Source organism: Carassius carassius, chromosome 26 (genome assembly GCF_963082965.1).
Source record: "Carassius carassius chromosome 26, fCarCar2.1, whole genome shotgun sequence".
NCBI lineage: Eukaryota > Metazoa > Chordata > Actinopteri > Cypriniformes > Cyprinidae > Carassius > Carassius carassius.
In genome coordinates, this window is record NC_081780.1 from 27763317 (window position 1) to 27782546 (window position 19230).

General features: G+C 37.7%; 1 protein-coding gene across 1 annotated transcript in view; it reads right to left on the minus strand.

The window, feature by feature from the left end:
- Window positions 1-1407: 1407 nt before the first annotated feature.
- LOC132106001 (NACHT, LRR and PYD domains-containing protein 3-like) overlaps window positions 1408-19230 on the minus strand; it is a 49916-nt gene continuing 32093 nt past the window's right edge. The window contains exon 7 of the mRNA XM_059511582.1: window positions 1408-1988. Coding sequence (XP_059367565.1) covers window positions 1408-1988 — 581 coding nt within the window. The remainder of the gene's footprint in view (window positions 1989-19230) is intronic.

The following is a 19230-nucleotide window of genomic DNA, read 5'->3' on the forward strand; positions in this document are numbered from 1 at the left end:
TTAATGAATGCTTAAATCTGATCTGGGTCGAGTTTCCCGATAACGATGTATCTTAGCTCTGAAGAGCACTCTCAATGTGCAAGGTTATAAACACTCGCCGCAATTCCACCCGCTTTTCCCAAAAACTGTACTTGACATGAACGCGTTCTACGCAGACCTGCCAACCTGTATGCATTTTGCGTACCGGCTACGCATTTTGACCTCAAAGTACGCTGGTACGATTTGTAACTCTAAACTATGCAAAAATCTAGTGACGCCTCTGTCCACGCGCAGTATTCAAAACAAGCAACGTTAGAAGCTTTGACAGAAAGGCTGCGTGTGAGGCTGACAGAGACGTGCTGTTTAATGTGTTTGAGATGTGCTGTTTTCCTTAATGCTTGACTTACATTTCACAGGTATATTCTGTAAATGTTAAAATCCAATAGAAAATTTCCATTTTGGTGTCAGAAGTGCATGAGTTTCAGCTTTAGCGATTCTCAGCTAAACTCCACAGACTTCATTTAGAAAGAGCGCATGCGCTCCAAACAGACAGCGCTCAATGAAATAGGAGCGCAATAACTCTGACTAAAGTATACATTTTGATGAAATACTTGTAGCTGGACAATAAATGTGACATTTTCAGAATTTTAAACCTACAAGTAAGTGTATTTGTAGGATAGCACAAGTGTAATGGGTTAATCAAAATAGCCTTTTTACTTAATTAGTCTGTGATTTTTATTATTTTCATTTCTAGTTTAGTAACGTTAACTTATGCTTTAATATTTTTTTTTAGATTGCAATGTTAAAATGTAATGTGACTTTAACCCTTTTTGCACATAATATGTGCCTACATGCTTACATTCACTTTATTTGTTTAATCCAAATACAAAATACCAAGATATATAGGCTACAGTATACCGCAAATCAGCTAAAAAATACAGAGATATGAATTTTTGCTCATATTGCCCAGCCCTAAGTGTACTGGAGGTTTGTTTCTTTTCTTTTTTTTTAATAGTAAAAAAAAAAAACGAAATAGCAAAAATTAACTAAACAGTTACAGTAAACAGTAAAAAACTGTAAAAATTGAAACCATAAACTCGAACACCCCGCCCCAAATCATTGACAGATTTTTCGGAATTCATCCCTATTTTTTGCCCAGTCTTTGAAGCATATTTCCCACATTACTCCTTTTATGATTTTTTTTTTGTTCAATCATTCAATTTAGATGTGTAATAAATATTTTTTCTTACCTTTTTAATTATTTAATTTATAAATTGTACAATACTTTTTATTAATTTATTATTATACTATATAAATAATGTCACTGTGTGTGTGTGTGGGGGGGGGGGGGCTGTCTCCGCGTCATGGTAAGTGCACCGTATAGTTTCCTGCTTTTTTGTCCTTTGCCAATCATACCTATGATTTCTTTTAATCAGATGTGTATGTGACGTCTCTGTTGCTGGTCACAGGCTCTTCAGTCTGACACAGAGACACTGAGGAGTTGAGGAACGCCATTATAAATCCAGCATAGAGAGGCTCAGTGAATGTGGTGTTGAATGTGTGTAAGTGTGTGAGTTTGTTTGAGTCAGAGATGCTGTAGAAGGACAGAGTTCCGGCCGACACATCCATATACACTCCTATTCTATTAGAGAAGAGTGAAGGGACACTCAGGTGAGTGATGTTATCATTGTGATGGACGGTGAAGCTGTAATTAGAGCAGATCAGACACCAGGATATTTTATTGGATCCAAGCACACAGTCATGTCTTCCTCCTTTTCTGCTGATTCCTTTATATGTCACTGATATAGCAGCATCTCCACTCAATTCAGCCTCCCAGTAACAGCGTCCAGACAGACTCTCTCTACACAGAACCTGAGGACACACATCAAATCTCTCTGGATCATCAGGATATGACTGATCCTCATTCACCCACATCACCTTTCTGTTGTCCTCTGAAAGAACGAGACGAGTATTTGCTGTGTTTGGATCCAGTGTGAGATCACAGGCATCTGAAAAGAGAATAGAAAACATTTACACAAGAATATTAAAGATTTGTGTGTGTGTGTCTGTGTAGACGTACATTTGTGTAGTCCTGCTGTAATCCTGAACTCCCCTCCATGATCCACACTATAAAACACAGACATAGTCTCATTCTGCACGTCTGATGCAATCAGTAACACACACAGAATAAGTGCATAGGCACATTACAATAGGTGCAATAGAAGAGAAGAGAACTGACCCCAGGCCGACTGAGCCTGGATTCCCCCAAGGTTTTTTTCCTCTGTTCTTTCAGTTTGGGTTCCTTAACACTGTCGTCTCTGGCTTGCTTAGTTGGGGACACCTATTCAACTACATTATTGATCTGACCTATGAAGAATGCGCAACACATCTCGGAGTTCAAAGCACTTACGTTATGTCCTGCGTAATGCCGTGCATCGCGGTTTGAACTGAGAGAGCGGTTACGCATTCTTCGTAAGTCGCGGTCCACCGGAAGCTGGATGTTTAGCCAGTATAAATTTGAAAATATCTCTGATTGTATTCATCTGAAAAAAGAAAGTCATGCACACCTAGTATGGTAATTTAAATTTTAGGGTGAACTATATTTTTAATGCAACAGACAGCCTATATATTAAAACTGACTGTAATGCACAGATCTAATATAATGTTAGACATCAGATATTTTTCCTCAAAAGTAAAAAAAAAAAATGTTCACTTAAGACAGCAGATTATGTTTTCCTGAACACGGAAATGCTGTAATTCTGTCCATATGTGTATTATGATCGGGTACCATCAGAGGCATCTTAATTATGTGCTTTGGATGTCAGTCAGTGCAAGAAACAAGCAAAGGGTATTTCTCTCAGAAAACTTAAAAATAATGAATAGGATTAAAAATAATATAAATGAACAAATTTTTGTGGAAACCTCAAATTCAACCAAAATATAGCGCCAATGTTTATATGTTTACAAAATGAGCCAGTGCACATTCCTAATAAACTAGAACTACTAATATTCCTTAGTCTCAAACATGTTGTTATCAATCCAGTTCAGACCAGACCATCCAATCTCCCCATGAAACCAAAGTTCAGGATTCACTTAAGAATACTGATGCAAATCATTAGTGGTTACTTCTGACGGATTTGGTATTACTTGAGTCATTACTAGTGGGTTCCTATGATCTTTACTTTAGAATTAATTATAAATTATACATAATTCTTGTTAATTATGAACCTGAGTTTCTTGTTGGTTAATAACATTTACTAGAGTGTTAATACTGTGTTACTCATTTGTTCCCGTTAATGGTGGAACAGTATTCTAAAGTGTTACCTGTAATATTCATGTTATAAAGATCATGTAATTGACTTTTGCCGATGTAGATTAATTTCTTAATCTGAACATAATCAAAAAACGTAGCACGGAGTTGAAAAGCATAATTCCCAGTTAAAGGACGTGAACATAGCGTCAACGTGCTCTCATCTCAAGATTACAGGAATTACACGGTGACGTGAATGCAGCACAATTCCCTATCTTCATGGAGAAGCTTACCTCATGGTGTTTTAACCTTTTTAACCCTGTTTAAGGATTTTTGAAGGTATAAGCTCATCCGTATGTAATTTTTATTGGTACTTGTGCTTTGTTAATAATAATTCAAGAGTTCGCATTTAATTATAATTAAATAAAGGTTATGCGTATTTGGCGTGCTGTCCGGAGTATTTGGGGTCTGGCCCAGCCCAAAGTGCTCCCCTGAGTGCTTCTACCTGAGCTGGGGTAGAAACTTGGCTGATGGTGCGAGATCAGGGTGGCAGAGGGATTCTGAAAGTCAAGAGATGACGAAGCTAGGACTTGTTTATTTATAGGTGTTTTCTCTTGAGTTGATTGGTAAACTGTGCAATCGTTAATGATGTACTGGCCATGGTAATGATCTGTACATGCGCCTCCCAAAATTTGTTAAAGAAACATCACTTCACGAGTTCACATTTACTTATAATTAAATAAAGGTTATGCGTATTTGGCTTGCTGTCCGAGGAGAGAGGGTGTTTATAAGACTTTGTTTTCGTCATCATAAGCGGTAAATGTCACGGTTCATGAATGCATTGTTTCCTGCTCGTGTCATGTTACATTGTTTTCCTACTGCTCAGCATTCTTTCTCGTGGGTTCGTTCCGGTTCTGTGTTCTGTGCATTACGTTGTCATCACCTGGATCTTTCATCATCCCTCACCAGCGTACTCAATTCACCATCACACCCGTCCCGTGCTGCCATCGAGGTCCCTGCGCCACCCCCTGTCAACTGAAGCCTTTCTCATTTACTGTCATTTATTAAATAAATCGTTACTTGCATTTTGCTTCCTGTGTTCTGTCATGGCAGTAAAATTCCACTCATGAGATATACTATTATATTGTGCAGATCTTCAGTAAACAAAGATATGAGACCTTTGTGTTATAAATATTCACATTCTTAATAGTTACAACTACAAATAGGTAGGTATTATTACTGCTGTTATGGTTATTCATGAAATGATTCAATACATTATAATTTTTTATTAAAGGTCCTATGACATAAAAATTTCACTTTCTGAGTTTTTTTTTTTTAATTAATATGAGTTCCCCTAGCCTGTATATGGTCCCCGAGTTTCTAGACATTTTAATCGGTGTAAATCGAGATTTTGCTATCTATCTCTGCCTTTGAGAAAATGGAAGCTCAAACGGGCTGATCTGGAATCTCCTCCATGTGACGTTGTAAGGAGAATTGCTACCTTTCTCTGCTTTGCCCAGCCAAATATTTACATATAATTCAGTCGCAATGTCAGCACAGGCGTTACAAACAGACTTTTATGATATGAATTCGACAGCACCGGCACAAACAGTGAGTAACTAGTTCATTAATGCCTGATCTGTGATCAGTGATTTCTGTGATTTCTAACCCTAACCCTAACCTAACCCTAATTATTCAAGATCACACAGACTTTCTTTCTAAATCGTTTAATACTGATTATGCATCAGTGAATCAAGCCAGTGACTAAACGATCAACTTCACGTTGTTTCTCTTAGTAGCATGAAACAAATCTGTTATTTAAATTGTGATTTAATTACAGAGAGCGATCAAAGAACGGTCCCTTTTTTTCGGAGCTGTCACACATCGCGAGTATATATTATCTGCACTCTTGCCCAAACTGCCGTTACAATGAATGACGCTGTTATGCCTTCAAACCCTTCAAACAGTGAAGTGTGAGTGAAGTGACTTTCAGCCAAGTATGGTGACCCATACTCAGAATTTGTGCTCTGCATTTAACCCATCCGAAATGCACACACACAGAGCAGTGAACACACACACTGTGAGCACACACCCGGAGCAGTGGGCAGCCATTTATGCTGCAGCGCCCGGGGAGCAGTTGGGGGTTCGATGCCTTGCTCAAGGGCACCTAAGTTGTGGTATTGAAGGTGGAGAGAGAACTGTACATGCACTCCCCCCACCCACAATTCCTGCCAGCCCGGGACTCGAACTCACAACCTTTCGATTGGGAGTCCGACTCTCTAACCATTAGGCCACGACTTCCCTACAGAGCATTCAAGCCAGAGGGCAAATATCAGGATATAAAAATGCTTTTTATTTCTAAATTTTAAATGTAAAAATCATACTAACAATATAAGTACACCTAAGGAAACATTAAAAAGCATTTAAAGAAAAGGAAATAATCCATGTCATGGGACCTTTAAGTTATGTGTGCATTATGAGAATACCATTATGATGGATTATAAATTCAGGGTTCATTTGGTTTTACCTCATACTCTGATAATAAATGTTACAACCACAGCTAGCTAAGTATTATAATGTTCTATAACTATTGTTACGATTATTCATTAGTAGAAACAACATGTTATAATGTTTTTTATGAATGCATTATGCATATGTCACAGGCCGGGGTGGCCTCCCCCCATGTCTCACACCACCTCTATTAAGCGTACCACCTCGAGGAGTTATCCAAAGACACCACAAGACCAGACAAGGTAATCAGTTTTAAACGTTGTATTTTATTGAATTAAAATAGGCTAAATCCTAAACTAAAAAGACACAGGCTGATCTTCTTCTTCAGGCTGCGTAGGAAGTTCACACAGCGGTTCCTCTTTGGGCAGCCAGAGGTAAGAAATGGGACAGACACTGGTAAGGGATTCATACAGCGATTCCTCTTCGGACAGCCGGAGGTAAGTAATGAAGCAGACACTGGTAAGGGGTTCACACAGCGATTCCTCTTCGGACGCCCAGAGGTAAGTGATGGGACAGGCACTGGTAAGGGATTCCCACAAGCGGTTCCTCTTCGGACAGCCGGAGGTAAGTAATGAAGCAGACACTGGTAAGGGATTCACACAGCGTTTCCTCTTCGAGTCAGGGAGTCAAACAGCAATGCATGAATATTCAACAAATCCTCTTCAAATCAGACAGGATGGAGCTGCAATACTGTACAGCATACACTCAACACAGAGCAGTTAGCTAATTTCAATTCGCCACTCGAGACCAGCGAGTATGCCAACTGGGGACACGAGCAGACACAAAATTATATTGTCCACACCTGTGCATGCATCAATCACTTCAAATGGTCACACGGGTTCACTTCACACTAAGCACTGCAACTTACAACAATTCACAGTGAATAAGGTCTCCACTCGCGGTCCCAGCCGACTCCCTCCTCCCAATTGACGATACTGTACATCCAAAACTGTGTGGGAAGTGTACTACGAATACACAACTGGCATTAGAGGCTTCAAACCGGATTTCAATAAACTCCGGGGCAGTTTCACCAAACTGTTATATAGAGCTGGTACTGAAGGCATTAGGTTTCCTAATAAAAATTACAGATGACACTTAACTGCTTGACGAAGTAACATAGATCCACTGCCTCTCTTCCTCTGTTAACATTATCTCCCTTTATGGATCCAGATCCATCAAAACCGCTGATTTAAGGCTACTTCCTCCTAAGATGCAGTCTCTCCCCGCTCTGTGTATCCCCCCCTCTCCACACAAACGTGTCTCTCTCGCGGCTCAATCGCCGCTCGTTACACAGCTGATGCTGATGCTCATTTTCCCATTTACTAAGCCTGGCCGGACTGTTTACACGGAAGGACCCGGAACCGGCCTGATGTTACATTGAAATCGCTCCCACAGGGAAACAACATTGGGCCAAAATAGGTCCACTTCACGTCACCCTGAGACACATACATTATAATGCATTAAGAATACAGGCTTCATAGAAAGTGTTACTGTTTTTTCCTGTGCAGTTATTCATTAATGACAGGACAGTATTCTAAAGTGTTACAATACTATGAAATAACTCTTTATCTACATTTTACTACTGGAAGTGCCGCCGTTTTCTCTGGATCCAAGGAAGGTTCAGTGGGCATGCAGTATAAGCCATAATTCTCAGAGAACTCACAGCCTAGAAGCTGTAATAACGCGTAGTGATGCTCCGATTGATCGGCCACCGATCACGATATTGCTAAAAATAGCTTGAATGGCATACCCCAAAAGCGTCGATCAAAAAAGCAGATCACGTGACGTAAATTACTCACATGACTTTTTCACACATGCATGTACGTCGCACAGGTACACAACAGCAGAGCGGAGCTTGTCAGTGGCAACATGAATTCTCCTGTCTGGAAGTTTTTCCAAGTGTCCGATAAAGACGTAAAGTTAAGTATGTCGTGATGAAATTCCTTTGAGGTGGAAGCAAGCAACATCATTTTAACACCACTTAGCATGATTAGGCATCTTAGAACACGCCATACAACTGAATATGCCGAGTATGAGAAACTAAACCAGCCGAAGCCAACAACATCCCAATCCTTTAACCAGCCGACTGTGAGTGATACATTTAAATGACGTGAACCATACAGCAGGGATAGTACGAGGTGGAAAGACATCACGTTCAGAATTATGGAATTCATTTGCCTCGACGAACAAACTCTATTTGTTGTGGAAAATAAAGGGTTCCGTCGCCTGCTAAGCTGCCTTGATCCACGATACGACCCCCCAGGCAGGAAATACCTACCTGATGTGTGTCTCCCCATGTTGTACCAAACGTTGTACACACACATTGACAGGCTTCTAAAGGATATTGTACATTTTAACTTCACAAACGATATATGGAGTGCAGACGCCTGTCCAATGTCCCTGCTAAGTTTAACAGCACACTAAATTGACTCAAACTTCAAAAGACACAACATTGTGCTACAATGTCAGGATTTCACAGGGTCACATTCTGCAGAGGCTTTGGTGAACGCATTTAGTGGCATGTTTCAGTCACAGGGGATACAAAGAGAAAAAAATCCACACAATTTTAACAGACAATGCCATAAACATGCAGAAAGCAATGAGAGATGCAGATTTCCCTGGCCTGCCGTGTGTAGCACACACTCTCCAGCTTGCTGTGCATGAGGGTGTATTATCCCAGCAAAGTATTTGGGATGTCGCAGCCTCAGGGAGACACATTGTTGGGCACTTTAAGCATTCTCCGTTTGCATATACCCTGCTGGAAAATGTTCAATAGCAACTCGGCCAGCCGATTAAAAAACTCCACCAGGAAGTGTCCACTCGATGGAACAGTACATTGTACATGTTCCAAAGTCTGTTAGAACAGAAATTGGTGCTTGCAGCTTATGCTGCAGAACACAAATTGCCATGCACGTTCACAATTCACCAGTGAAAATTAATTAAAAATATGGCCTCTATCCTCGCCCCGTTTGAAGAGCTCACACAACAAATTAGCTCATCAACCACGTCCGCTGCGAATGTGATTCAGTGTATACAAGGGCGTAGATTTGGTTTGAACATTGGGGGGGTTGAACGTTGTATGCTGCCCGTTATTTTTTTCAAAAAAAATTTTTTTTAAATTGTATTGTTATTGGATACTTTATTTCTTCCTATCTATCTATCTATCTATCTATCTATCTATCTATCTATCTATCTATCTGGCAAAATGTTTTAACTGATTACAAATTCAACATATACATATATGAAAGAGACAACATTTATTTTAAGATTTTTACATTCCACCTTAATGCATTTTAATTTTTTCTAAAGGGAAACACATCTTTAAAACATTAAAGGCATTAATGTGTAGCCTAACTTTACAAAGCTGCTGTTTTTCTATACTGGTTCCTATTTTATTTTATTGATTGAATGGCATCTTCTTTACCTGATCACCTGCTCCTCCTCTCCCTCTGCTGACTTTTCTACCCTGCAGCTATATTTACCTCGAATCTGTTATAAAAACATGTTAAGAGATTATACACCTCATAACGTTATGATATTTGTGTATAATCATAATCATCATTCATAAAATTCTAACATAGTAGAGATTATCAAAAGAAAGAAATTAAGTATTGAAACCTTTTTTAATGAGTTAGCCACTTAAATCGTTAATTCATCCAATTCGTTCAAAAGTCAGATTAATTTAGTAAGAAAACAAACACCGATGTGAATACTTTTGTCGTTGATAATTACAGACACCATTGAAAAATATATTAGCAAAACAGGCAGCTGCTTTGTTAACTTCTTATACTGTTAGATATAGCTAAATACATTGCAATGGATTAGCAAGCTAAAATATATGTGGTTTGTACTCCTCATTCTCAGTACATGCTGTATTTTTTTTTTTTTGCATTCCTCTCTGACCAGCAGTTAAATATAGTCCGCTGTGCAGCGCTTCTCTTCATTTTTGGCGTTAACATTAACCGTGTGCTCTCCCATTCAAACACCACTCGCGTGTTTTGGTGAAAGTGCGACTCATTGGTTGGGCGTTACCAATCGGTTCAATGGAGGGGGAGTATTTTTTGTCTGATTTATTATGACATACTCATATTTGATTAGGAACAAAATTATTTTTACAAAATAAATGAATTATATATTTTTTCATATTATATTTTTCATTTGATCTACTGTGATTTTCATGTTGAAATATTGGGGGGGTTGTAACTGATGGATTTGAATATTGGGGGGGTTACCTCCCCCCGATCCCCCCCATAAACTACGCCCCTGAGTGTATAAGAGCTCTCACCCGACTCTTAGAGAAGATGGTGGAGTCTGACAATGGTGTGAAAACATCAAAAACCGTACTACTGGAAACTGTCAGAAGACGATTTGCTGACATTGATACACAGAAGCTTTATGCAATTGCGACGGTGCTAGATCCAAGGTAAAATAAACGTATATCACTTATCATTAGTCGTCCCCTGTCTTTCAATCTTTGTCCAAATATCTCTTTGTTCTAAATAGATAATAAGGCTTTTCTTATGCCTTATTTGAAGGACGGCTTATGGTAATCTAAAATATTTTATATTTTTTGTCATAGTTGAAAATGAGTTACTCTGGTAGTATTTAACCCTTTAACACCTAAGCCAAGAAATAATGGACATCAGAAAATTATTTTTTTTTTAATTTGAAGTCTTTATTAGGCCCTTTAACAAAATGTAAAAATGGGTCTCAGAAATGCATGTATCAAATATGATACATACATCATTAAAGGGTAAATTTTTGTGACTATGTAATCTGACACAAATGTATGTGTGTGGCCTGCATGGCATGTCACTATAATTGATTTCACCTATGTTGCGTCCTAAGACGTATTTTATTTGTTATCATTTAATGTGTTTTGTGGTGTGATGTCTACTGCCACCATGCTCATGCTGGTGATTGGGATCACCTGTTGTTGATTTGCTGCCCATTAACCTCAGCTCCATTGATTGGCTGCAGCCGGGAGAATGTCAGCATATAAAGCCGGCACCATCTCACAACAAGGAGAGAAAGAGGGTTGCAGATGCTAACTTGCCACATGGACTTCTTTTCCCCTTGTTCCAGATAGCTTAATCCTGTTATGTAGTTGAAATCTGTTAACTATTGGGGCAATTGTATATATAATTGGAGATTGGTGTATATATAATTTAGAATTTAAGGAAACCTCCATGGAGGTGCTAGTGATGGTTTGGCTCAGCTCCCAAAGAAGAACCGGCTCTTTCGACTCCTGAATGGCTCTTAATTTAGGATTTTTTTTAGGGCTTTGTTTTACCATAACTTCGCAAAAATTGATGGGTTTTTGTGTTGAAAAACCTTTCATGTGCAGTGTTTTTATGAGAATCCTTATAATTGCCTAATTTTGTGCATTTTATTTTGTTACAAAACCATTCTTAATTTTGTGCATTTATTTTGTTACAAAACCATTCTTTTGTTTAATATTTTAATCAAGCATTTTATTGCATATACCAAAATATAACTCAAGCAAACAGTATTAATGTCCTCATTGAAGATTGGCATTCAAAAAAATCAGATGCCTCAGCTTTGATGGACTGATCCTAATTCTTCTTTCTGTGATTATCTGCCCTGTTTTTGCCACAATACACAGTCTCCCCTCCCATTAACGTTGTTACGACTCGTTAACTTGCAGTGGAGTGCCGCTTCACTTCATCCCCTCTCTGTTTTTACATAATGTTATGATCTCATATACTCGCATCTAATTGGCCGCGATGCGATTGCTGACCAATCAAAACAAAGTTCTGCCTTGAGGTAACCAGCCAAATGAAAAAAAAAACTGGGAGCCGGCTCTTCTGATTCACTACAAAGCACTCTTTTGTGCCATTTTTGTTTGAATCTGCTTTTCTCCTGGTTATGGGTAGTTAGGGAGAAAGGGAACTTTATTTGTTATTTATTTACTTTTTGTTTTAATGTTTAGGTAAGTTATGGTTAAAATCAAGTTAGAAACCTTTTTGTTTGTTTTGTTCGGCCTTTGCCCCCTCCTGAAGTGTGTTTCCTTTTATCCTTTTTCTTTTGATTCAATAAATACTTTTTCTAAGCTTACTAGTTTTGGGATGTGTGTTACTGGGACTAGAGACAAGAAGGACCTGTGCTCTCTCTCTCCAAAACTTTGTTACTGCTATGCCTAGTTCCCTTAGACTTAAAAAAAAAAGCTAGCACGTAACACCATAGTTTTTCATTTTTATATTAATTTCAGATACAAAGACGGATACTTTCCAGAGGCACTCAAAGCAACTGTGCGTGATCTGTTTCGGGACACCGTTACAGCCCATTGCCACACTGAACTGCCAAGTACAAGCAGCGCGGAGGTTCCCAGTTCCAGCAGGTCAACAGACAAAAGCTCATTACAGGCAATATTTGCCGAACTGGCAAACTGATGAGGAAATCACAATCGCCTCACAGATCAACCAATATCTATTAGAGGCCATAATGCCACGCAGTGGACAGCCACTTGCTTTTTGGCAGGCGAATAAAGGCCGCTCACCTGCACTTTCACAGACAGCAAGAGGATATCTTTGTTCACCATGCACAAGTGTAGATAGTGAGCGACTGTTTAGCATGGCTGCAAACGTTATTGATGACAAAAGAAACCGGCTGAGATCAAAAAATGTGGAGATGCTCATAGTCATCAAGAGAAATTTGCCTTTTATGATTGAGACCTGAATGATTTTGTACTCTGTGTTAGTAGGCCGAGGCCCAGCAAGTTTAGGTTTTAAGCGGTTTGTGGCCAATTGTTTAATTTTAATATTTAAAAAAGGCTACATTTTACAAGTAGCTGTGACCTCATCCCATTCCAAGTTCATCTGGTTAGTAACTATCTGCTTGGCCTCCTTGTTTCTCTGCTTTGTTATCTATGAAGGATGGCATTAGGGCTGTCACTTTTGAGAAAAATCTAATTCGAATGGATATCGAATATCATGCAATGTATTCGAATATCTACGTGAACGCGCATAAAAAATAACAAAAAAAACTTAGCCTAATGGAGATTCAATCACAAATGTATTAACTGGCAGAAACAATAACGTGACAACTTAAAAAGCAGCAGGAGTAAGGCATATAGCCTAGCCTAATTCATTTCTTAATATTGTTTGCAAGAAACTTGATCTGGATTAAGAACACACGTTCGGAGTGCACAGACGTGCCTGGCTACTAGCTAGTAAAAGCATCGGACAAATCGGACTGAAAAGCTTCAGGTCTCAGGAAAAACGACATCAGGTCTCATACAATTAAGCATCAGATGAAACTGACTCAGAAAAAAAGGCAACAGACAAAACGGACTCAGGTGGAGTATTGCGTTCTGGTGTTTTATATATACAGTAGGAGGACTAGCTAAATGGGCTTTACCGCCACGGCATTAACTGAATTCAGTTGCTTGAATAATAAATAATTAAATAAAAATTTAATAAATAGATAAATAATTCGCTTAACTACCGCCAGGTGGCGCAAAGGGACGAATTTTGAACTGACTGTAATAATAAAATTACGGTTTGTAAACTAAGATGAAAGGACAAGTAAAACATCAATAGTATTATATTATAACATTTAAACTTACTTAAAATTTTATAATGGTTTTTAAGGATGTTAATTTAAAAACGTGGGATAGTCTTAGGCTACAGTAAAAATGTAAAAGAAAGACCCTTACACAAAGTCTTACTGCATTAAACAGTCATTACTATATATATATATATATATATATATATATATATATATATATACATATATTGCTGTGAGGCAGGAACAGAGGATTCTGCTTGGTCTTTAAAGCCTTCCGCTTGGTCTTTAAAGCCTTCCGCAAACGCTATGTTCACAAATAACAATGATTTTTTGTAAAATAATGATTAATTATTAATTGATGATTTGTTATTATCATTGTGGTCTTGTGAAAATAATAATATGGGCTGCGAAAAAATAATGAATAGTGCAGGCAAGTTTCAACTCAGTAAAAAACACATCTTTCCTCAGAGCCAAAAAACAGACCATATTCAGTTCAGCTGGAGGGGGTTGGGTTTTTTGGGGGTAGTTATGTATGGCTCGTGGGGGTCGAGATAAAGGTGTGAATCTCTTGCTCTCATATGGACAGTGTCTTATGAGGCTTTCACTTGCTGATCTGGTTTATATAGGACTGTTGTTTTGATTATAGACAAAAAAATGGTCTGCCCCCACGTAAGATTTTTCTAGTTCTAGTCGTTCGTAATCAGAGGTTTATATTAAATTTACATAACCAAAACTTAATATATTCCGCGCTCAAGCACATGCATTAAGTTTGCAACAAAGCACATGCAGATAATAATTGTGAAAAATGGGACATTTTAATTATTTATTAATAAACAAATGTTTTCTTGTCTGCTGCAAGATGAAATTAACAGTGCTGGCTCTCTCCGACGAGAAAAATGCCACATTAACAAATTGCACAATTCGTTTTCGTTTAAAAAACATTTCAAGCTTTCTGTAGATGTTTTAATGTATGTGATACACCACGATATTATGTTAATTAAAAAAAATTATAAATTCATTATCAAACAAAATTAAAGTGATGAGACGGCAAATCCCTGTCATTAATGCACTTTAATAATTTTGAATATAAGCGTCGTGTTTTTCACTCGCTTCAAGAGTGCTCCATCACGAGTACAATTCATGCCAACAGCCCATAATATAACTGCATATTCAGCAAGAATTCATGTTAAAAATACACTAAGTAGACATCCAAAAGGCCCTTTTTACCGCCACACGTACCGCCGTGGTGGCGGTATAAAGTGCATTTGCAGCCTTTGACCGCTGAGTGGCGCTTTAACCACAAGTTATCAAACAAGCGCATCAAAGCACATTATCGCTAATAGACGTCAGTTTTGCCTCACTGATGTGTTAGATTTGATGGCTTCAGTCAGGGAAAATGAAAGAAAAACAATGTAGTTAAAATATTTAATATTGAATATCCACAGACGAAAGTTTGGTACTTATGAAGTTATGTGCATTTCTTAGAACGAATTCAAGCAGGATGTCAAGCCTGTGCCTGAACCTGTGATAATATTTTCTCTAATCTACATGGTATTAAACCATATTTTAGATTTGACACATTTAAAATGTGTGCAGTATTATTTATATTATATTATGCGTTATATTATTCAAAAGAAATTGTGGTTTACTTTGCATCAGAGCATTAAAAGTGGTAGCCTATTTTAGGGGGGTTGGCTACATGGATTAGTATGCAAAATGTCAATATTTTCATATTATGCCTATAGCCTATTTTAATTTTATATTTTCAATATAAATATATTTTGTTGTTTTCATAAGGATTACTTTATCACAGAATATCTGTTTTCGGCGGCACTTGTTTAGTTTAAAAGTAGACATGTCAAGCTTTCTATAGATATCTCTCTCATGTATTTTCGTTGAGTATTCACGGAGTTACAGTTCATTTTAATTACGTGTTTGTAAATGAAGATCGGCGAAGACAAAGGCTGCAGACAGCACACCTTGTTTGTTATCTTTATTTTATAAGTGCACAAAGTTTGGTTGTTATTATGTCTGTTTCAAAAAAAAGTAGACCCTTTACAGATTCGATAGATGTATTGCTCTTATCTGTACGATTAAAACTGAAAGTGTAATTTAAGTTCTTTTCGGGGTTATCAGAAGAAAATGACTCTTAAGGCGTATCCGTGTTAATTGACTGCAGAGGGTTAATGAAACAACATGCATTTTTGTTATTCGTTACCTGTCCTTTAACTTATTGGGGAAAAAACATTTGTCTGTAAACTGATTAAGAAATTGTTGCATGTTTAAATGTGAAGCACTGTATAATTTCGTTCCCATTATTTAGGCCTAATTTGCCTAAAACAAGAAACGAATAAAATTAAACCGGCACGATTAAATCTTTGAAACTCTAAAGAATTAATAAAACGTCCTCACAATTAAACTCAAGTTCTCTCATTATAATCAACAACATTCACACGATGTAAAAAAAAAAAAGCTTTAGTAATTGACAACTAAAGTACTTTTAAAGGGAATCTTCTTCCTACTTGTTTTTAAAGTAGGGTAATATCATATAGCCTAAAAAAAAATCCCTGTTTATTTTAGAAAAAAAAATTGCATATTTATGATTTAAACCGATTTTTAAATTAATATTCAAATGACGAAGAAATTTTACAAAACAAGTTTTAATAGTTCTTTATCATTCATTTAGCAGACAAATTTATAACTGCAACAAGATGATAAAAAAAAAAACTGTAATGTTATTACCTTAATGCTGGAAAGATGCTATATTTTTAATACTAGCCCATCATGCATCTAACCATCCACTCAGCTTTAAGAGCTGTTCAGATTAAAACTGCAGCTCCGCAGTGAGTCAGTGTCATGGACGGAGGACCTGTTAATATTTTTTCTAGTTTATATTTCCATCTCGTTATGCCGCTGGTTTAGATTTTTTTATTTTTATTTTTTCTTATAGAACTTATTTGTAAATAGAGCAGTCACTGTCTGTGTCTACACCAGACGCGAAAGTTGTCATCTGTGTCCCACAGCGAAAAGTGTGTCTAAACTTGATGACATCACACTATAGTGTCAAATCATCTGAACACAGTGTCAGAACATTTCATCATAAACAGAACGAGCATCAGTTCACTGATGGGGATCGAGTCCAGTGCATCCATCACTGGGTTCTGCTGTCTTTTGTTGGATCATTCCACTTGTGTCCAGTGTAGAACTGGTGTGCGTTTATTATTGTTTTATTTTACAGCTCTGCTTGTTTTAATGTTTTTATTAAATATCTGTATTGACTGCATGGTCATATTATCGAATTATTTACTGCCATGTGACCTACAAAAGTAAAGCTTGGCGAGTCGATGAACGAGCATTGCTGCAGGTTGATTTTCGGCGGATATGCTGTGCTTGTGTTGCCGCGGTCGTCTTCATTTCTTCAGGTGAAACGTCTCTCTCACTCACAGCAGAGTCTGTGAGAAGCAACAACTTCCCCTCCACGCGCTCTGATACCAGAAACATAACATAGCATATAAAATAATAATAATAAAAAAAATAACGGGAGAGTTTCAAAGTGGCTTAAGCTATTTTGTGTAAACTTTTTTTCCCTATAGCCTATCACATGCCAAACTAATAACATTGTAAGCATTACATCTTTAATTGCTGCTTTCTGCTGTGAAAATTTTGTTTGTGATGAAAATAACAGTATATTTTTGTCAGTTATTTTTTCTAAACAGATCGATTAACTTCTTCAAGATTTCAAAATCAGATAAGATTACATTTGTTTGAACGCATTATTGCAAAAGCGATTGAGTGTGAATCTGTTTAAATCAATCTTGTAACCCGATAATAATCAGTAAAAGAAGCCGACAAACTCTTAACATCCCGCTCGACTCTTGCAGTCAACTTTCTGATCAAGCTAAATATGTTGGCTGTTGGCATGAATCTTACTCGTGATAAGAAGCTCATATTCAAGTGTTTGTGCAAAAATTATTAATGTGCATTAATGACAGGGAGGCGCCGTCTCATCACTTTAATTTTTCATGATAATGAATGTATAATTTTTTAATTAACATAATATCGTGGTGTCTCACATAGGTACATTAAAAATATATCTACTGAAAGCTTGAAACGTTTTTAGGACGAAAAGGAATAGTGTAATGTGTGAATGTTGCATTTCTCTCGTCGGAGAGAGCCAGCACTGTGAATATAGCCAAAACAACAGTCGTATATAAACCAGTTCAGCAAGTGAAAGCCTCTGTCCATATGAAAGAGCAATTCACACCTTTATCTCGACCCCCACAATCCATGAATAACTAGCCAAAACCCAACCCCCTCCAGCTGAACAGAATTCGGTCTGTGTTTTGGCTCTGAGGAACGGTGTGTTACTGGGCTGAAACATGCTTTCACTCAGAAGTACTCTTTGTATTCATAATTTTCTCGCAGCCCATATTATTATTTTCACAAGACCATAATGATAATAACAAATCATCAATTAATAATGAATCATTATTTTACGAAAATCATTGTTATTTGTGATCGTGGATGTTTGCGAGAGGCTTTAAGAACAAGCGGAATCCTCTGTTCCCGCCTCACAGCGCACGGGTCTCGAGGCTTCACTGTCTGCGGTTTGACTTTACTGAATCAGATTGAGGCGAATACAACTTATTGATCATGAGCCCAGGGCCAGCGCAAGCTCAAATGCCGCTCTAGGCAGAGCACGATCGTGCCGCCCCCCTCACATTCACAATTAGGGATCCTTAAAATGCATGTAAATATTTTTTTTTAAATCTATGAAATTACACTAAAATAAAAACGTGCAAGTATGTTTTCAGAGTTTTTAATTTTTTCATTCTGCAAAAAGGTGAAAAGGGTAAGCCTACACAATGCAACAGCTAAGTATAAATTCTGTTTTATAGGCTAATAGATAGTGTACAGAATAAAACTAAACATGTGCACTCAACTTTTTAGCTCACAAAACTGGAGTTTTCGATTTGTTTTCTTGACTGATACACACATTTACACACCTACATTTCAGAAGCGTTCGTGTCGGGCTTTCGCATCGGCAAACGCTTTGGTTGCGTCCTCGAGTTTAACTTGTACTTCGGAGATCATTTTTATCAGTTTAAGCTTTGAGAAACTGCGTTCTCCATAGCTCATAGTGACAGGGAGAGTGAGAAGCACTCTCAATGCTACAATAACATTTGGAAAATTGTTTTCCATCCCTTTTTCACAGATGAATTATAGCGCATCCAGTGGTTTAGATCCAGCAACCAGGCGTCTGCCCAAAGCAGTCAGCTCTTCAAACAATTCATGCCCATCAACATCCGCGAATCTCCATGAGTCAGGGCCTTTTCCAGTCCTAAGCAATCCTGAAGGCTATTCTATTCTCCTTTTCTTTGAGAGATGTGATGTCATCTTAAAATCCAAATACGCGCCCATGGTCTCTAAGCAGCGAAAAGCGCTCTTCCACGGAGGCGATTACTCATGACCAGATAAATTTATTCGGTTTGACATTTTTGAATATACATTAAAGTATTTTGCATGCATATAGACCTACTAATAGGCCGCTGCCATGTGGGAATTTTTATTCGAAATGTAAAGTTTTTTTATTTATTTATAGCTTTTATTTTATTTATACCTAATGTGAAACAAACAAATAAATTAATAATTCTCTCTCTCTCTCTCTCTCTCGCCTTCTCTCTCTCCGCCCTAGGCGGCTGCCTAGTTCGCCTATAGGCACGCGCCGGCCCTGCATGAGCCCTACATTTAGCAAGGCAGGAAAATTCTAACGGAAGGAAGACGTATATCATTGAGCTAATGCTGTTAAACAGAGAGAGAGAGAGAGAGAGAGAGAGAGAGAGAGAAACTAGTCTAGGGCTATTCTTAAACTTGGAGCTCATTATATTGAAGTACAAATCCAAACACCAGAAACGTTATGCATTTTATGAATAATGAAATGTTATGAAAATTATGCATTT